This window comes from Alligator sinensis, unplaced genomic scaffold, assembly GCF_000455745.1.
Source record: "Alligator sinensis unplaced genomic scaffold, ASM45574v1 scaffold149_1, whole genome shotgun sequence".
Lineage (NCBI taxonomy): Eukaryota > Metazoa > Chordata > Crocodylia > Alligatoridae > Alligator > Alligator sinensis.
This window is the reverse complement of record NW_005842823.1, coordinates 91,754-106,152: the sequence shown is the minus strand read 5'-3', so window position 1 is coordinate 106,152 and position 14,399 is coordinate 91,754. Positions and strand designations below refer to the sequence as shown.

The 14,399-nt window shown below is 59.8% G+C and overlaps 1 protein-coding gene across 1 annotated transcript; it reads left to right on the top strand.

The window, feature by feature from the left end:
* Positions 1 to 226: 226 nt before the first annotated feature.
* Positions 227 to 14,190, top strand: LOC102376822 (twist-related protein 2-like). The gene is made up of 2 exons (XM_006035326.2): positions 227 to 903; positions 13,089 to 14,190. The coding sequence occupies exon 1, from the start codon at positions 407 to 409 to the stop codon at positions 890 to 892; it is 486 nt and encodes a 161-aa protein (XP_006035388.1). The 5' UTR covers positions 227 to 406; the 3' UTR covers positions 893 to 903; positions 13,089 to 14,190.
* Positions 14,191 to 14,399: the final 209 nt, after the last annotated feature.

Below are 14,399 nucleotides of genomic sequence, written 5' to 3'. Positions count from 1 at the left end.
GTCCGGGCGGCAGGCAGGAGCATCTGTGCCTACGGGCTTGGGGTGTGCTGGTGGGGGAGGGAAGGAGGAAATCTGGAACCCATAAGCTCCTCTGATGTTTGCATTTACCGTGCACGGCTGCATTGGTCTGCGCCCGGCCCCTCCCCCGGCCCTCCCTGCCCTATCAGCAAAAGATATCCACCGAGTTTATTCGAACGTCCCTCCTCTCCGACGCCCAAAGGCACAACGGACCCAGATCCTTGAAGTTTGGGGAGGCTCCGGAAGACGCTCGGCACGGGGGACACGGCGCGCCCGGAGCCGGTGGGGCTTGGCGGGCTCGCCCGATGCCCAGCGGTGGTAGCAAGCCGGTGAGGTCCTGCGAGGCCCGGGACCCCGTCGCCCACCAGGTGAGAGCGGCCGGGGCGAGATGAAAGAGGAGAGCATGTGCCCGGAGTCCCCCGAAGGCAGCGCGGCCAGCAGCGAGGAGGAGGGCGAGCGGCCGCCCAAGAAAGGCCTCCGTAAGCGGGGGCAGCTGAGCCAGGCGGCAGAGGAGCGCGGAGCCCCGTCGCCCCAGGGCAAGCGCAGCAAGCGCAGCCCCGTGCCGCCGTCCTTCGAGGACGCGCACACCCAGCGGGTCATCGCCAACGTGCGGGAGAGGCAGCGCACCCAGTCCCTCAACGACGCCTTCGCCGAGCTGCGCAAGATCATCCCCACGCTGCCCTCCGACAAGCTCAGCAAGATCCAGACCCTCAAGCTGGCTGCCCGCTACATCGACTTCCTCTACCAGGTGCTGCAGAGCGACGAGCTGGACCACAAGATCGCCAGCTGCAACTACCTGGCCCACGAGCGCCTCAGCTACGCCTTCTCCGTCTGGAGGATGGAGGGGGCCTGGTCCATGTCAGCCTCCCACTGAGCCGCCCCGGGGTGAGTATGGCCAGCCGCGGGCACTGCCCGGCTCTCTCCTGCTTCGGGTGCCTGGTGGGGGGCGGAGGGGAGGGCATTCGGGAAGCATCAAATGCACAGCCGCATGCAAAGGATGGCGCTCGGGCCAGGTAGCAGCGCTCCTTCCCCAGTGGGAGGCCTGCGGGGATGGATCCGGCCGAGAGGAGGCAATGGGGCCGGCCGGGGAAAGGGTGAGAGTAAAGGTGTAAGGATGTGAGCGCCCCTCGTCACGGACCTTGGGGTGGCGATGTCCGTCAGGGCGCCTGCTAAGCTCGGCGGCGGTGTTAAACCAGTCCAGGATCAGGCCCACGGGATACATCCAGCTGCCGGGGCCGTTCTTGCCACAGACGGAGCCCGATCCTGATGTAATATGGCGGGGGGCGGGGGGGGACTCAGCTCAAGTCATGGGGTGGCTGGCGTCTCCCCAAGCGCTGTGCAATGGGGGCAGGCTGCAGTGCCCCCACCTCTCCCGGCGGCATCCGGGGCCTGCGTGATATAACGGGCCCAGCGCTCTCCAGGAAGGCGACAAGATCACGAGCCGAGCCACCGTGCTAGCCCCGCAGTAGCCACCATGGTCTTGCGGGCATGAGAGAAGCAGGGCTGGCGAGGATCGGTCTTGTCTCCTCTCTGCTGGGCACCCTGCGCAGAGTCCCGGCCCTTGCCAGATCAAGGCGATTGTCTAACTCGGACCGAAGGGCTTCCCGGCAGGCCTGGGGGAGGCGCGTGGAGCCTGGAAGCTCTTGTCCCGTCTCTCCCAGCGAAAGCCTCGCAAGCCCTGCTTCTCCCATGAATACCGACCGTCTTGCCCCAAGCAAATGCCCTCCGAGCGCGGCCCCTCCGTGCCTTCCAGCTCCCATCCACGGGCTTATAAAAGGAGGGGGAAAGCCCTCGCCCATCCTCACCCATTCCCTATAGACCCCGTGGCAGCTGGGAGCTGTTGGCAACTCCATGCCCCCCGATTGGGACAAGGGCAAAAGGAAGCAGGGGCCGGAGGAGCCGGTGTAGGAAGGCCCTGGCTAGCCCCGAAATGCTGGGGAGAGTCCCGGCCTCCTCGCTAGCTAAAGCCCGAGCACAGGAGACTTCCTGGCCCTGCCTGGCCTGGTGACAGCCCCTCCAGCAGCTCTAGTTATCGTGGGCCCTTTGCCTAACTCCATACGGCCGCGTCTCTGGCTCAGGTGCCGCTGGATGCTCGCTTGGAGCTGGCCTCCGTGTTAGCAGCAGTCCCCCCCGCACCCTCCAGCGGCATCCAGACCCGGCGGCAATTCAGGCGCCTCTTCTCCTGTTTGGTTGCTTTGAGTTCTGGGCGTAGGGATTAGGACCTGATCCCTGCACCCCAGCTCACTCGAGCGCCTTCCTCCGGGGCTTTGCCCTCCCTGGGTTACGGCGTTTAGCACGTGGAGTCAGCCCAGGGTAAGCCGGCATCCTTGATATCAGAGCCAGGCACCTGCAGGGGCAAGGGGCAGGATCCGGGGCATCCCTTGTCCTGTTTTGGGGTGAAGTTACGTGCTTTCCTTAATGCACGTCAGGACGCCAGCCCCACCACACACGTGTGTGTGCCTGGCTGCCCCCATCAAGGCTCTGCAGGGTAGAGGCGAGCGGGCAGCGACGCACATAATAAGGACGTGGTGGAAGCACAAGAGCTGGGCCGACGTAGACCGTGAGCCTCAGCCTGCATGGTCCGCCGGGGAAGGCAGGCGCCTAACTCCCCTCTCCCTCGGCCAGGCCCCGCAGCCCCTGGGAAGGCTCTGAGTGAAGGGGGCAGGGACTAGAGTATATATTTTTCCCACCCCACCTTCAGACTGCAGCAAACCAGCTGGCCACAAATGCCAGTCGCTCCGGACAGCAGGGAACAAACCTCCCCAGTGCATCAAACCCACGGCTCATCACGCCCGGCTACCTCTGGGCCTGCTGCCTTCTCTTTACCCAAAGCGGCTCCTGGCTGCGGGATTTAGGGACGGGCTTGCCAAGGGGTTTAGGCACTGAGGTAGAAGCTGACCCAGCACTTTCAGATGGGAAAACCACCTTTTCCGCCCCCGATAATATAAGTCGCCGGTGACAAAGACCTTGAGCTGCCCTTACTCTTCCAACCCCTTCCCCCAGGAGGGGACTAGTTAGGTGTCCTGTGGTTGTATCAGGGTGGACTGGGTCATTTTATTGCTCAGCTGGACCGTGGATTTGCATACGACGGTTTGGATAGAGTTGATCCTGCCTCTGATGGGCGGTTGGCCTCGATGACCTCCGGGAAGTCCCTTCCAGTCTGACCGTGCTGTTGAAGGACCAAAGGTTTCAATGCATGAAAACTATGAGAGTCGTAAGCAAACCCTGGCCCAGCGCTCACCCTCTGGCCTGTAATTCCACAGTGATGCACCGTCTAGACCCCTCCGGGTATTCAGGGCTCCCTAAATGTGTGGCAGGCTGTGAATATAGGGATGCTTTTGCTGACTCCATCCCAGACTTAAAGGACCCGCTCCGGCCCTGCCTCTTGGGCATCTGAGTGGATTTAGGCGCCCACGTGCGATCCTGTTGCTCACATACGTTGCAGTCTTTGCAGTCCAAGGGAGCGTGAGCTGGCTACAGAGGTCGTGGCATGCTCCGCTTTGCCAGCCTGGCACCTTCTCCTGGTAAACCACTCCCTGCCTGGCAGTACGGCCCAGAGCCTGGTGCCTTTCCCTGCCATCCTCTCTTCACCCTGGGACCGAAGGCCACTCCGGAGACACCGCTGCTGATCTGTAGGGTGAGGCAGTGAGTCTAATCATTGCCATTGCTTTAAAATCAAGGACAGTGTGTTATGCCAGGAGCCATCACCGTAACAGCTGGGGTCTCGTGCTCATTCACATAGCAGCTACAAGGGGTCTCGGGACTTGCGGCTGCCCAATCCCTGCATATAGACACACACAGGCATGTGTGCATGCACACACATGTCTTTTAACCCCATTGGTAGCTTTTGCTTGAGCAGCAAGAGGTAGTTCACCATGTAAGCCTGAAGGCAGGGGAGATCTGCCCCTTTTATAGATCTAGAGAGAGCCCAAGCTTTCGTGAACTAGAGTTCGCTTCATCAGATGCGTGAAAGCTTTTGCTGGAGGATCCTGCCACCCTTTTTATCTCCGACCTATCTCATGGTGGGGAGGGGGAAGGTGGCACCTGGGACCACAGCCTTGTGCCTCCACTTGCCCGTCGGTTTGCCATGCCAGAGGCACGCGTGCCACGCTGTGCAATGCCGTGTCCATAGGCAGGCGTATTGGTTTCAGCCAGGTTGTGCTTGGCAGGCATTTCCGTCCCGTGACGTGCAGGCGAGCTGAAGACCTTTCCATTTACAAAAGGTTCTTAGTGCTGTTAGCCCAGTAAGCTTGGAGCTATCTATCGGTGTGGGTAATAGTCCTGATCTAGGACTCTAGCTGGCAGCCGGGGCTGCTTGAAGCTATATCCTTCGGCACGGCAGATGACGGTTCAAACTGGACAAGTCTGCAGCAGGCCAGTTAGGGCAGGCGATAAGGATAGGGGAGCTTCTGAAGCACAGGACAAAAGGAGAAAGAGCCCACAGCAAAAGCAAGTTGGCCTTATCTCCCCAGCGAGCTAACGAAACCAGTGCTTGCCGCGGAGCTGTAATTTTATAATGCAAAGCAGCTAATGACCACTGGGTCTGCAAGCAGACTGGTCTCTCCTGGAACTGTGCCTATAAAATATCAAAGGCTGCTGAATGCAGCTATGCCCTTGTTAAACAGGAGACGTAATCGGGGGAAGGAGAGACTGAGGCCTCCCGGGCGAGAAGAATCCTGTTTGAAGTCTGCCGTGCTCATGCGTTCGAGGGGGAAGGAAGGATCATTTTGAGCCCATTAAAACACAGGCCTGGTTCCCTCCTGGGAGGAGGTGAGGCTGCAGCAGGAGAGCCGCAGGGTGAGGAGCTCCTGGGCTCTTCCACCGCTTCGGCTAGCTCAGGACACGCAGAGGCCCCCGCGGGTGCTGAAACGTGCCTCCTAGGGACAGTAGCCCTTTGGGGTTGGGATGAGGTCGGGTCTGGAGGCTGCTTATTTCTTCCCCTTGTCATTTTTAAATCATTCTTTTTGCACCGTGTTAAAGTATCAGCCAGCAAAGGGCTAGGGGAGGCTTCCCCCTCCATCCGCAGGTGGGGAAGGGATGCACTGGGGGCTAGAGCCTAGCAAGGAGATTCCCCACGGGCACGGCCCGCGACCGCGAAACCAGGCCGGGAAGGCAGCGGGTAGGTAGCCGAGCCAGATGGCACGCGGCTGCCAGCGCGGTGATCCGGGGGTGACCACTGTAAATCAGGGTAGACGTGGCCCCTTTCCCACCCCTGTTCCCGGTGAGGGCAAATGGCCCATTGGAGGGGGAGAAGGCTGCTGTGCAAAGAGGAGGGTCCAGCTGCAGATCTTGGGCAACGAGCAGGTTTTCTCTCAGCACTGTGGCATGTGGGCATGTTCCCGCTGAGACCAGCGGGCAGCTCTGGGGGGTCCCGCCAGGGTTTCCAAGTGCTCTGGGCTAGCTCAGAAAAGCCTGTCCTCTCTCAAGCAGCCTGTGGGGTGAAGCCAGAGCTTTTGGGCTCCCTTCGGTGTCCCGCGGACTCCAGCCCTGGCCTCTGGCTTAGCAGTCTGCCCATCACCTCTCCCTGCCCTCTGAGAAATGCCCTCGCCCCGACGCTGTGCCAGCGGTGGAGGGTTCTGCTTCTCCGGCCACACCTCTGCAGCCTGTTTGCATTGGTGCGGAGAGCGGGGTACAGGCCTGGCCCCTGGGAGCCCACACTGCCCCAGCACGGAGACCCCTAGCTGAGGAGGTAAGTGCTGGGCACCCCCCACCCAGGGCACCCAGGGTCCTCGTTACCCGCTATTGGGATGTTCAGCTCCAAGTCCCGGGCTCTGCAATGCCAGGGAAGCCCAGGCACCAGGGGCGCTTGTACACGTATATGGCTTAGGGCTGCAGCTCCAGGTGTGCTGGGATGCTGGCATTTGCCACCCTGAGCCTTCGCTGCAGGACCGTCCCAGAGCTGCCTCCAGCCTTTGGGCCCTGGGGTGTCGTCTATGAAGTCCTCCTGCGCGGGGGCCTGGGGGAAACATCAGAGCAAGGTAGAAGAGGGGATTCCTGGAGCCTGGCGGGGCAGGCTGCCAGCTCCAGGCGCTGCTCCGTGCAGTCCTGCGCGGTCCTGTGAGAATCACCCACTGGCTGGCGCCCCAGGGGAGGGGATCTGCCTCCAGCCCCCCTGGGCATCACCCTTTGCCCCCTTGTTCTGCGTCCGGCTCCTTTGATGGGTTATAAATAAGCAACCAAGGGCACTGGCCCGGAGCGCGCGGCAGTGAGGGGCTGGGATGAGTCATTTGTCCTTGCATCAGTTTTTCCGACTGAGTGAGAGGTGCGAAGGGGAGCTCAGCATAGCCTGGGTGTTGTGCGGGGCAGAGGTGGGAGCTGCTGCTGGGCTGTTCTGCAGGTAGGTGGGGATATGCACATATCTGTGGGTGCGCACGTGTGCATCTGTGCGCACGTCCGAGTGTGCAGGCATCTGTGCGCATGTGCGGCTGTGCATGTCTGTGTGTGCGTGCATGTGTGTCTGCATGCATGTGTGCAGACATGCGTCTGTGTGTTGGCATGCATCTGTGCGTGTATCTGTGTGCACACGTACATCTGTGTGTGTGCATCTGTGTGTACACATGTGCATGTATGTGCATGTGTCTGTGCACATGCATCTGTGTGTGCCCCTGCGTGTGTACATGTTCATCATACGCATGTGTGCCTGCATGTATCTGTGCATGTGTCAGGGCACATGCCTGTGTGTGCATGCATCTGTGTGTGTGCACGTGTCTCTGCAGGCATCTGTGTATTTGTGTGTGTGCATGCATTTGTGCGCACGTGCATCTGCACGTCTGTGTGTGCATGCATCTATGCGTGCGTGTATGTCCGTGCCTTTGTGTGCACATGTGTGTTTGCATGCATCTGTGTGCACGACTGTGTTGACGTGCATCTGTGTGCATGTGTGTCTGTGCATACATACATCTGTGCGTGTGTTTCTGTGCGCATGTCGTGTGTGCATGCGTGCATCTGTGCGTGGGTGCATGCAGGCATCTCATGTCTGCCCCAGGGTTCGCCAGTGCTGCTCTGCCCCGGGGAAGGTGGTGATTATAACCCAGAGCTATCAGGACTGAGTCATGAATGCCACTTCCACAGGCTGGACTTCCCTGAGTCGTCCGCTCCAGCCCATGGTGCGGGTGGAGACGCTCGCCAGGGCAGGGCAGCCCCACGTCTCACCCAGCCGGTGCCCACTCGTGGGCTCGCCTCTCTTCAGTCAGGCCCAGCCACAGGGCGTACATGACAGTGCAAGGGCTCCCGGCTGTCCTCTCTCAGTGCGGTGATGCTGGGTCCGTGTGGGTCCGCGTTTTCCTGCTGCGAGCCGTTCCACGCATGGGGACCCACTACACATGTAGCCGCGAGGGTGCGGATACCCACATGTGGCTGCAGGGAAGAGGGTTGTCTTGTGCCCAGAACAGCAGGCAGGGGGTCGCATCGGCCGCGGGGAGATCTTGTGGCCACGACTTTTGCTGTGTAGGCCTGGCTGCGGTTCACTCCCGCTGTTCACAAGCCCGGGGGTCTCGCAGTGGAAGCTGGGTGCAACCACAGACATCCGGCGTGGTGGCCGTGCCAGCATCCTGGGGGAGAAAACAGTGCTGCGATGTCAGGGGGGAGAATCAGCGAGGGTCCAAGACACAACGAGCATCCCCACCGTGGCAGAAAGAAGGATCTCTTTAGGAGACCCCTGAATTACTGCCCCGCTCAACAGGAGGACCCTGCTGCTCCTGCTTTTTCCAAGCATCCTCTAACCCGAGCTGCTCTGTTCCCCAGTGCCGGGAATGGAAGTGTGGATCTACCAGGGCTCAGCTCGTTAAGCTCCTTCCCCGGTCCCCATAGCTCCAGCGACCGCTTCTATCCCGATACCGCCGTGTGCAGCGCTTACTGCTAAGCCAGTCCCGGAGGCTGGGGCTCCTCTGGGCACTAAAACACGGAGCATGTCAGGATTAGTTAACGTTAAAACGGAGATAGGGTTACATCGCCCTGCCCTAGCCATCATTAAAGTGTCTGCTGGTCGCGGGCCCTCAGGATCTCAGCTGCATTCGTTTAAAGCGAGAGGAATGTCTTTGAAACACGTTGGGGTTTCCTAGCTGGATGTCGGGCGAAGGCACCTGGGACCCAGCGGGAAGCAAAGGAGATGCCATCGTAGTTTTTCACTTTTCATGTCTTTGCTTCCTATAAAAGGGAAGACAAAAGAAGAAGGAGACACGCAGGGCCCCTTCCCCCCTGACCCACCCCGCTGGGCCAGATCCCCTAAGGAGAGCCAGATGCACCGCTGCTCCCCCCGGGGCATGTCCAACAGGCTGTTGGGACTGGCCGTACGTGCCCAGTGTGCGGTGATCGCAAGGTTCAATAAACCCAAGCACATGGAAGTAGGAATTCAACACCAAGCTTTACTTGTGGAGCAGTAGGCAACTTCTGTAGACCCTTTGTCTGGCTTTAACTGACCTAAGTGCTTCTTAACTCCAGGGACCGTCTCCCAGTTCCCAACATCCTCACTCTCCTGCTGGGGAGCCTCTCTAAGTTATAGCGTCTGTCGCTGTGTCTTCCCAATAACTGCAAAAACCCGTTAACGGAGGAGAGGTTCTCATTTCTCTTCAGTTCTTTAACCAAGTCTGTGAGTCTTGCAGGAGGTTTCACTTTTCTCTCCGCCCCGCAAAGCATCGGATCCAGTTTCCGATTTGTTTTCGGTGGGAGCTTTTCCTCTCCTTCTTGACAGACGGGAGCTCTAGACTGGGATCCGATGGGCTTGCATTTCCAGCAGCCTTTCTTCTGCACAAAGACCAGAGCTCATTAGCTGCAGGCCACGGAGGCTGACCTCCTTCCGCATGATAGTGTTTGCATTTGTGTCTGTAGGTACGTTTCTTCCCATAAGGGCGCGGTTGTTTCTTGCGTTAATGGAGCGGTGGTTTCTTCCCAAAAAAATTAGGATTGGGCTGCATGGGTAGGAGCAGTGCCAGCAGCTTGAGGGCAGTGATTCTTCCCCTTCTATTCAGGACTCGAAAGGCCACATCTGGAGTCCTGTGTCCATTTATGGGCCAGAAAAGGAGTGGACAAATTGGAGAATCGGTAACAAATCTGGTTAGGGGGCTGTGGCACATGATTTGTGCAGAGAGGCTGAAGGAACTGGGTTTACTTAGTCTGAATAAGGGAAGACTGAATGGGGATCGAATAGCAGCCTTCAACTCCCTGGCCACGTCTACACGAGACTGCGCAGTTGTTACCGCGCCGACATTTAGGACTTGCATAACCAAGCACTAAATGACTGCGCAGTCGTAGTAGTGTCCCTGCACGGCTTCCGGGTGAGGCTGGCTGTGCAATAGCTCGTCACTACTGCTCAGTAGCGTCGTGGCGCGGTTTGTGCCCCGTGGCGTTACTGCACCGTACTAATGAGCTACTGCGCAGTAAGCTTCTCGTGTAGACGTGGCCCCTGCAGGGAGGTTGCAAAGAGGAGGGAGCTGGACTGTCCTCAGTGGGGGCAGATGACAGGACAAGGAGCAATGGGCTCACGTTGCAGCAAGGGAAGTTGAGGTTGGATATTAGGAGAAACTTTCTCACCAGGAGGGTGGTGAAGCACTGCAACAGGCTCCCCAGAGAGGTGGTGGAGTCTCCATCCTTGGAGGTTTTTAGGACAAAACCTTGGCTGGGATGATGTAGCTGGGGCTGGTCCTGCTTGGAGCAGGGGGTTGGACTCAATGTCACCTCCCGAAGTCCCTTCCAACCCTCATGGTTTCTAAAATGAGCCACATTTGGGCTGTGACACCCAAAAGGACCATCAGGAGGCCTGACTGTTGTGTCGCTTCCCGCAAACACACATGTAGGTAGACTCAGTTCCTCCCTAGCTGCCAGGGCTACAATTGGCATCACCTCCCTCAGTGCCGCAGCGAAGGGAGCTTGCGTGCTCTGCTTTGCACTGGAGGCGAGTGGTACATCTCCCCGTGCCTGGCATGTTTTTGCTCCTGAATAGCCGGTGATTTAGATGCTTGGGGGACAAGCTCGTGGTCATAATTTTAATTTGCTGTCCTCCTGGGCTGCTGCAATATGAACCAAGCTCCAGGGTCTCAGTGAAAGGAAGCTGTTGTTCTGGTCTCCTGGTGGACTCTCTTTAAATGGGGACTTTCTCGGTACACGGTGTTTCTCCCAACTTTACGCCTTGGTCGTGGACTGTCACCATAGCAAGTGCAAGATGCTTCAGGCTGGGCTGAAACTGGCCTTTTCCCCAGAAAGTGCTGCCTAATGAGCCCCCCCCCACACCCCCCAAACCGCAGCATTCGGGGGCCCACGGCTCCTGCCTTCTCCTGCTGCTTGCAGGTCTACCCCGAGCATGTTGGCCTGTGTGGGCAACAGTCTCTGCCACCTTGCTTGCAGATGCCAGGGCTGAGTGGAAATGTGCCTGGTGCTCTTCTGCAAGGCACCTGCCTTGCCAGGGGGCCAAACCCCTCCCGGTGGCTGGCTTCATGCTGTGGTGCCCCAACTCTGTCTCCCCCCAAGGTAGCATGAAGGGCTAGGAGGTGTGATGAGAAGAGGAAAGGGCACCTTGCCCACCTCGCAGCTGGGGCGGGCAGACATCATAGGGCCAGGCCGGGTGCTTTGGGGTGGGGTGTGCATAGGGATGGATTCCCCCATTGCTCACTAAAGGGTGGATCTCACAGCAAAGCAATGAGCCTGGGGTCCCTTCCCCATTGCATCCACCCAGGGCATGGCGTGGCACAGTGCTGCGGTTGCCAGCAGCCAGGCTGGTGGCCCAGGGGGGCTCTGTGCAGCCCTGGGGGGCAGCAGCCAGAGGACGGCAGCTCCCTCCTGGCTCTCCGCGGAGGATGTGGAGCAGCTGGAGGGGATCCAGAGGAGCAGCTGGAATGGAGCAGGGTGCAGGGGGGGCTCAGCTGGGAGCAGGGGAGATGAAGAGGGACAGAGCAGCTGGGGAAGAGGGGAGGAGCTGTTCTCCCTCCTTGCAGAGGGATAGGCATGAAGCAAGGGGACGACAGGCTTGGGACACCTTAGAAGATCAGTGGGAGAAGCTACCCGGGTGAGCCAGGGGATCCCCTGCGCTGGGGCTTCCCGAGAGGAGGTTGGATACAGGATGGTTGAGGACAGTGGTGCTCCACCTCTAGCCTGGGCGCCAAGTCTGGCCTGCGGGAGCTGTGTCCTCCTGCCCACAGAGCTCCCTGTGGGGCTGGAAACAGGCAGCCGTGGTGGCATTCATTCACTGAGCTCAGCCAAATGCCCGGACCTCAAGGATGGGCCGGAGGACACGGCCCCGTGCTGGCGCGCGGGTTCACTCCATGGCTGGATCTTGTGCGTGGAGTCGGGCCAGCCCTCGGGAAGGGACCGCAGGTTGAATTCAGTGCACGGTGCCGGGCCGGGACCTGTGTGCATGGAGCCAGCCTTTGGACACTCATCCAGCTGGTGCATGAGGGGTTGGGGAGGTGGAGAGTGCCCGCTGCCCAGCCTTTCTGCTTGCCTGGCGCTTGAGCCCCACAAGGCCACGTCCCAGCCTTTGGGGACATCAGCTGCTCCTGGATCAGACCCAGGGCTGGATCAGATCAGCAGGGCTGGGAACGCAGGCCGGCACGGCCCCGACGGCGCAGCCAGCTGGCGAAGGCTGACACCCAGTGGCTGCACTCCCACGTCCTGGAGCTGCTCCGCTCTGGGCGATGGAGGGGGGTTGGGGGGACACGGCCGTGTGGAGGGGTCAGTCCCTGAGTGGGATCAGACTGGCCCATCATCCAGGCACCCGTGGTCTCCTGCAGTGGGCCCGAGTCTGTAGCCTGGGTGTTACGGGTATGAAGGGGAGCCAGGCAAGGGCAGGCCTGCCTGGGAACCTCTAGCCCGGTCCCTGCCACATCTGGAGTGACGGAGCAGGGCCCTTTGAGCGGATGTGGGATTCATAGGATCATAAGAAAGCTGTGCTGGAAGGGAACTCGGAAGGCCACGTCTAGCCCAGCCCCTGCTCAAGGCAGGATCACCGCGGACCTTGGGGTCCAACCTGCTCTTGGAAAGTGCCGAGGTCTCCGGGCAGCCTGATCCAGTGCTCGAGCCCCCGCTCCGAGCAGACGAGTTCCTCCTCACCTCCAGCCTCAGTTTCCCCTGCTGGAGGCCGCTGCTTCTAGTCATGTCCCCTGTGGCCACAGAGAAAATCCCTTCCCCGTGCTCATCCTGCAGATGTTTTGCAGACTGTGCTCACATCCGTCCTGCCCTCCGCCTTCTCCTCTCCAGACTAAACACCCCTAGCTCTTCCAGCCTTTCCTCCTTTGTCATTTTGGTTGCTCTCCGCTGGGGTCTTTCCAACCTGTCCCCATCCTGCAAGAAAGGAGAGCTCACCCCTCTGGTCCAGAGCATCGGGCAGGTAGAGGTGCTGCCTCCAGAGCGGCCCCAGGCTGTGCACGGCCCACGTCACGCTGTAGCAATGGGGGCTGAAGAGGACTGGCTGAGCAGGCCCTGCACTGTGGCTCCAGGCTGGCCATGCAGGGCAGCTTCCAGATGTGGCCTCACCTTGCAGGGACCCACCGGCATTGCAAGGGAAACACGGCCTCATGCTCCTGCAGCAAAGGCAGCTCTCACTGCCTGGTTCAGGCCAGCCGGGGTCCTAGCCCTACTTTCCCGGGTGGTCGATGGCATGGCCTGCCACGTTTGGGGTGTCTTGCTGGTAAGCTCAGGGCATGGGCTCTGAATCAGACCTTCCCAGGCCTGCAATGCTGGAGGCTACAAGGGAGAGAGGAACAGGGGGAAAAACCCTGCTCAGACCCAGTCCAACCTCTGCTTTCTGCAACCGTGTGACTGCCCCCAAGGAAGGAAGGAAGGAAAGGGACATATAAAAATGGATGGATGGGGTATGGGGATGGACAGATGAATATAAGGACATGCTGCTAGTCCTCCCCACCTGCATTCCCACCCCCACTTGGGCCCTGAACCCCAACACCAAGGGTCGGAGCTAGGACAGGGCACTTACATGCTCAGCAGCTGGGTCTGAGTGGACGTGTTTGTGGCCGCGTGTGTGTGTCCAGCCCTGTCCCCGAGGTCCATCTGCCCCGGGGCAGCGATGCGGTCTGGGGTGCAGGGAGGTGCCTGGCTGTGCTCTGACTCTGCCTCTCTCCCCCTAGGTGTTCCCGTGAGGAGGGAGGATCCAGACTTCAGCCTCAACCCCAACCATAGCCTATAAGCCAGCAAAAAAGCCAGCCATCCCATTCGTGCCCGGTGCCTGCGAACCAAGCCGGCTCCCCCAAGGATCGAGGCCTCCCTCCTGGCACAATGAAGAAGCCCCCCATGCCTTGTCCTTTGACAAAGACCCCCTGAGGATGCGGGGTCCCAAGCCAGGCACGGACCCCTTTGCTTGCCTGGAGACTGTGTATAAAACTCTGAAAGATAATTTATTTTGGAGGAGCTGGTCAAAGTAACCAGTTCAAACCTGTATATCGGGGCTTGCTTTTGCTTTGCAAGTCAGGGTATTTGCCCACGGGGGATCTCAAGGCCTCGGCCTTCCAAAGGAAGAGCCTAGGGGCATCTCCGCGGGACTGGATAATGCAAAAGCAGGCCTGTGTCTCCGTTAAGTCGTGCTCAGCAGAGCTCTCCTTGCAGCCAGGCCTGACTTGCTTTCCATAGCCAGGCAGGAGGTCACCCTGGGTCTCACTTGGTGAGGTGAGAGCAACCTCAGCCCATTTTGCTGGGTGCTGGGTGCCGTGGAAAGCAGCTGGATCGATGCCCTGGCATTGGCAAACCCTGCTGGAAGTGCCATGGAGAAGAACTTCATCCCAGCTCCCTGCCGCCTTTCCTGAGGCTTCCTTGAGATCTGGGCGGACAACCCAGATGTTTAGTGGGACCTTCTTCTGCAACCGCAGCTGCCTGCTCTTGGACAGCCGGCCTGGGACAGGGTCTTCCCGGGAGCGACAGGACAGACTGCGTGGGCCGTACTGACTCAGGTCAGGCTGGGACACTTGCAGACTATTGGTACGTTGCCTTGGTGCTGCCTTGAAAGCCCACGTGCACAGCCATGAAAGCGGAAGGGCCAGCGAGCAGAGGAGAGACTAAAGCTCCCTCGACCGCCCTGCTCTCCCTGCTCCGGGATTGCCCCAAGATACGAAACAAAGCCTCACCCGCTAAGTGCCCACGGAGCCTCGGCCCCTCCGTGCCTAACGCTTGTTATTCTCTTGCTGTAAGGACTCTGCTTTCTGACCAGCCCGCATTACAATAAAGTCGCGATTTGTACCACACACGGCACCTACAGGTCTGTGCATGGTCGGCGGGTTGTGGCGTTCGGGGGGGGTGGGCTGCCATCTGCACCCTCGCGTAGTGCGTGGCGCGTAGCCCTGCTGGCGGCAGGAGACGAATCACAGAATCAGAGACGATGAGGGTGGGACGGGAGCTCAGGCGGCCACATCGAGTCCACCCCCCTGCTCCGAGCAGCACCAGCCCCA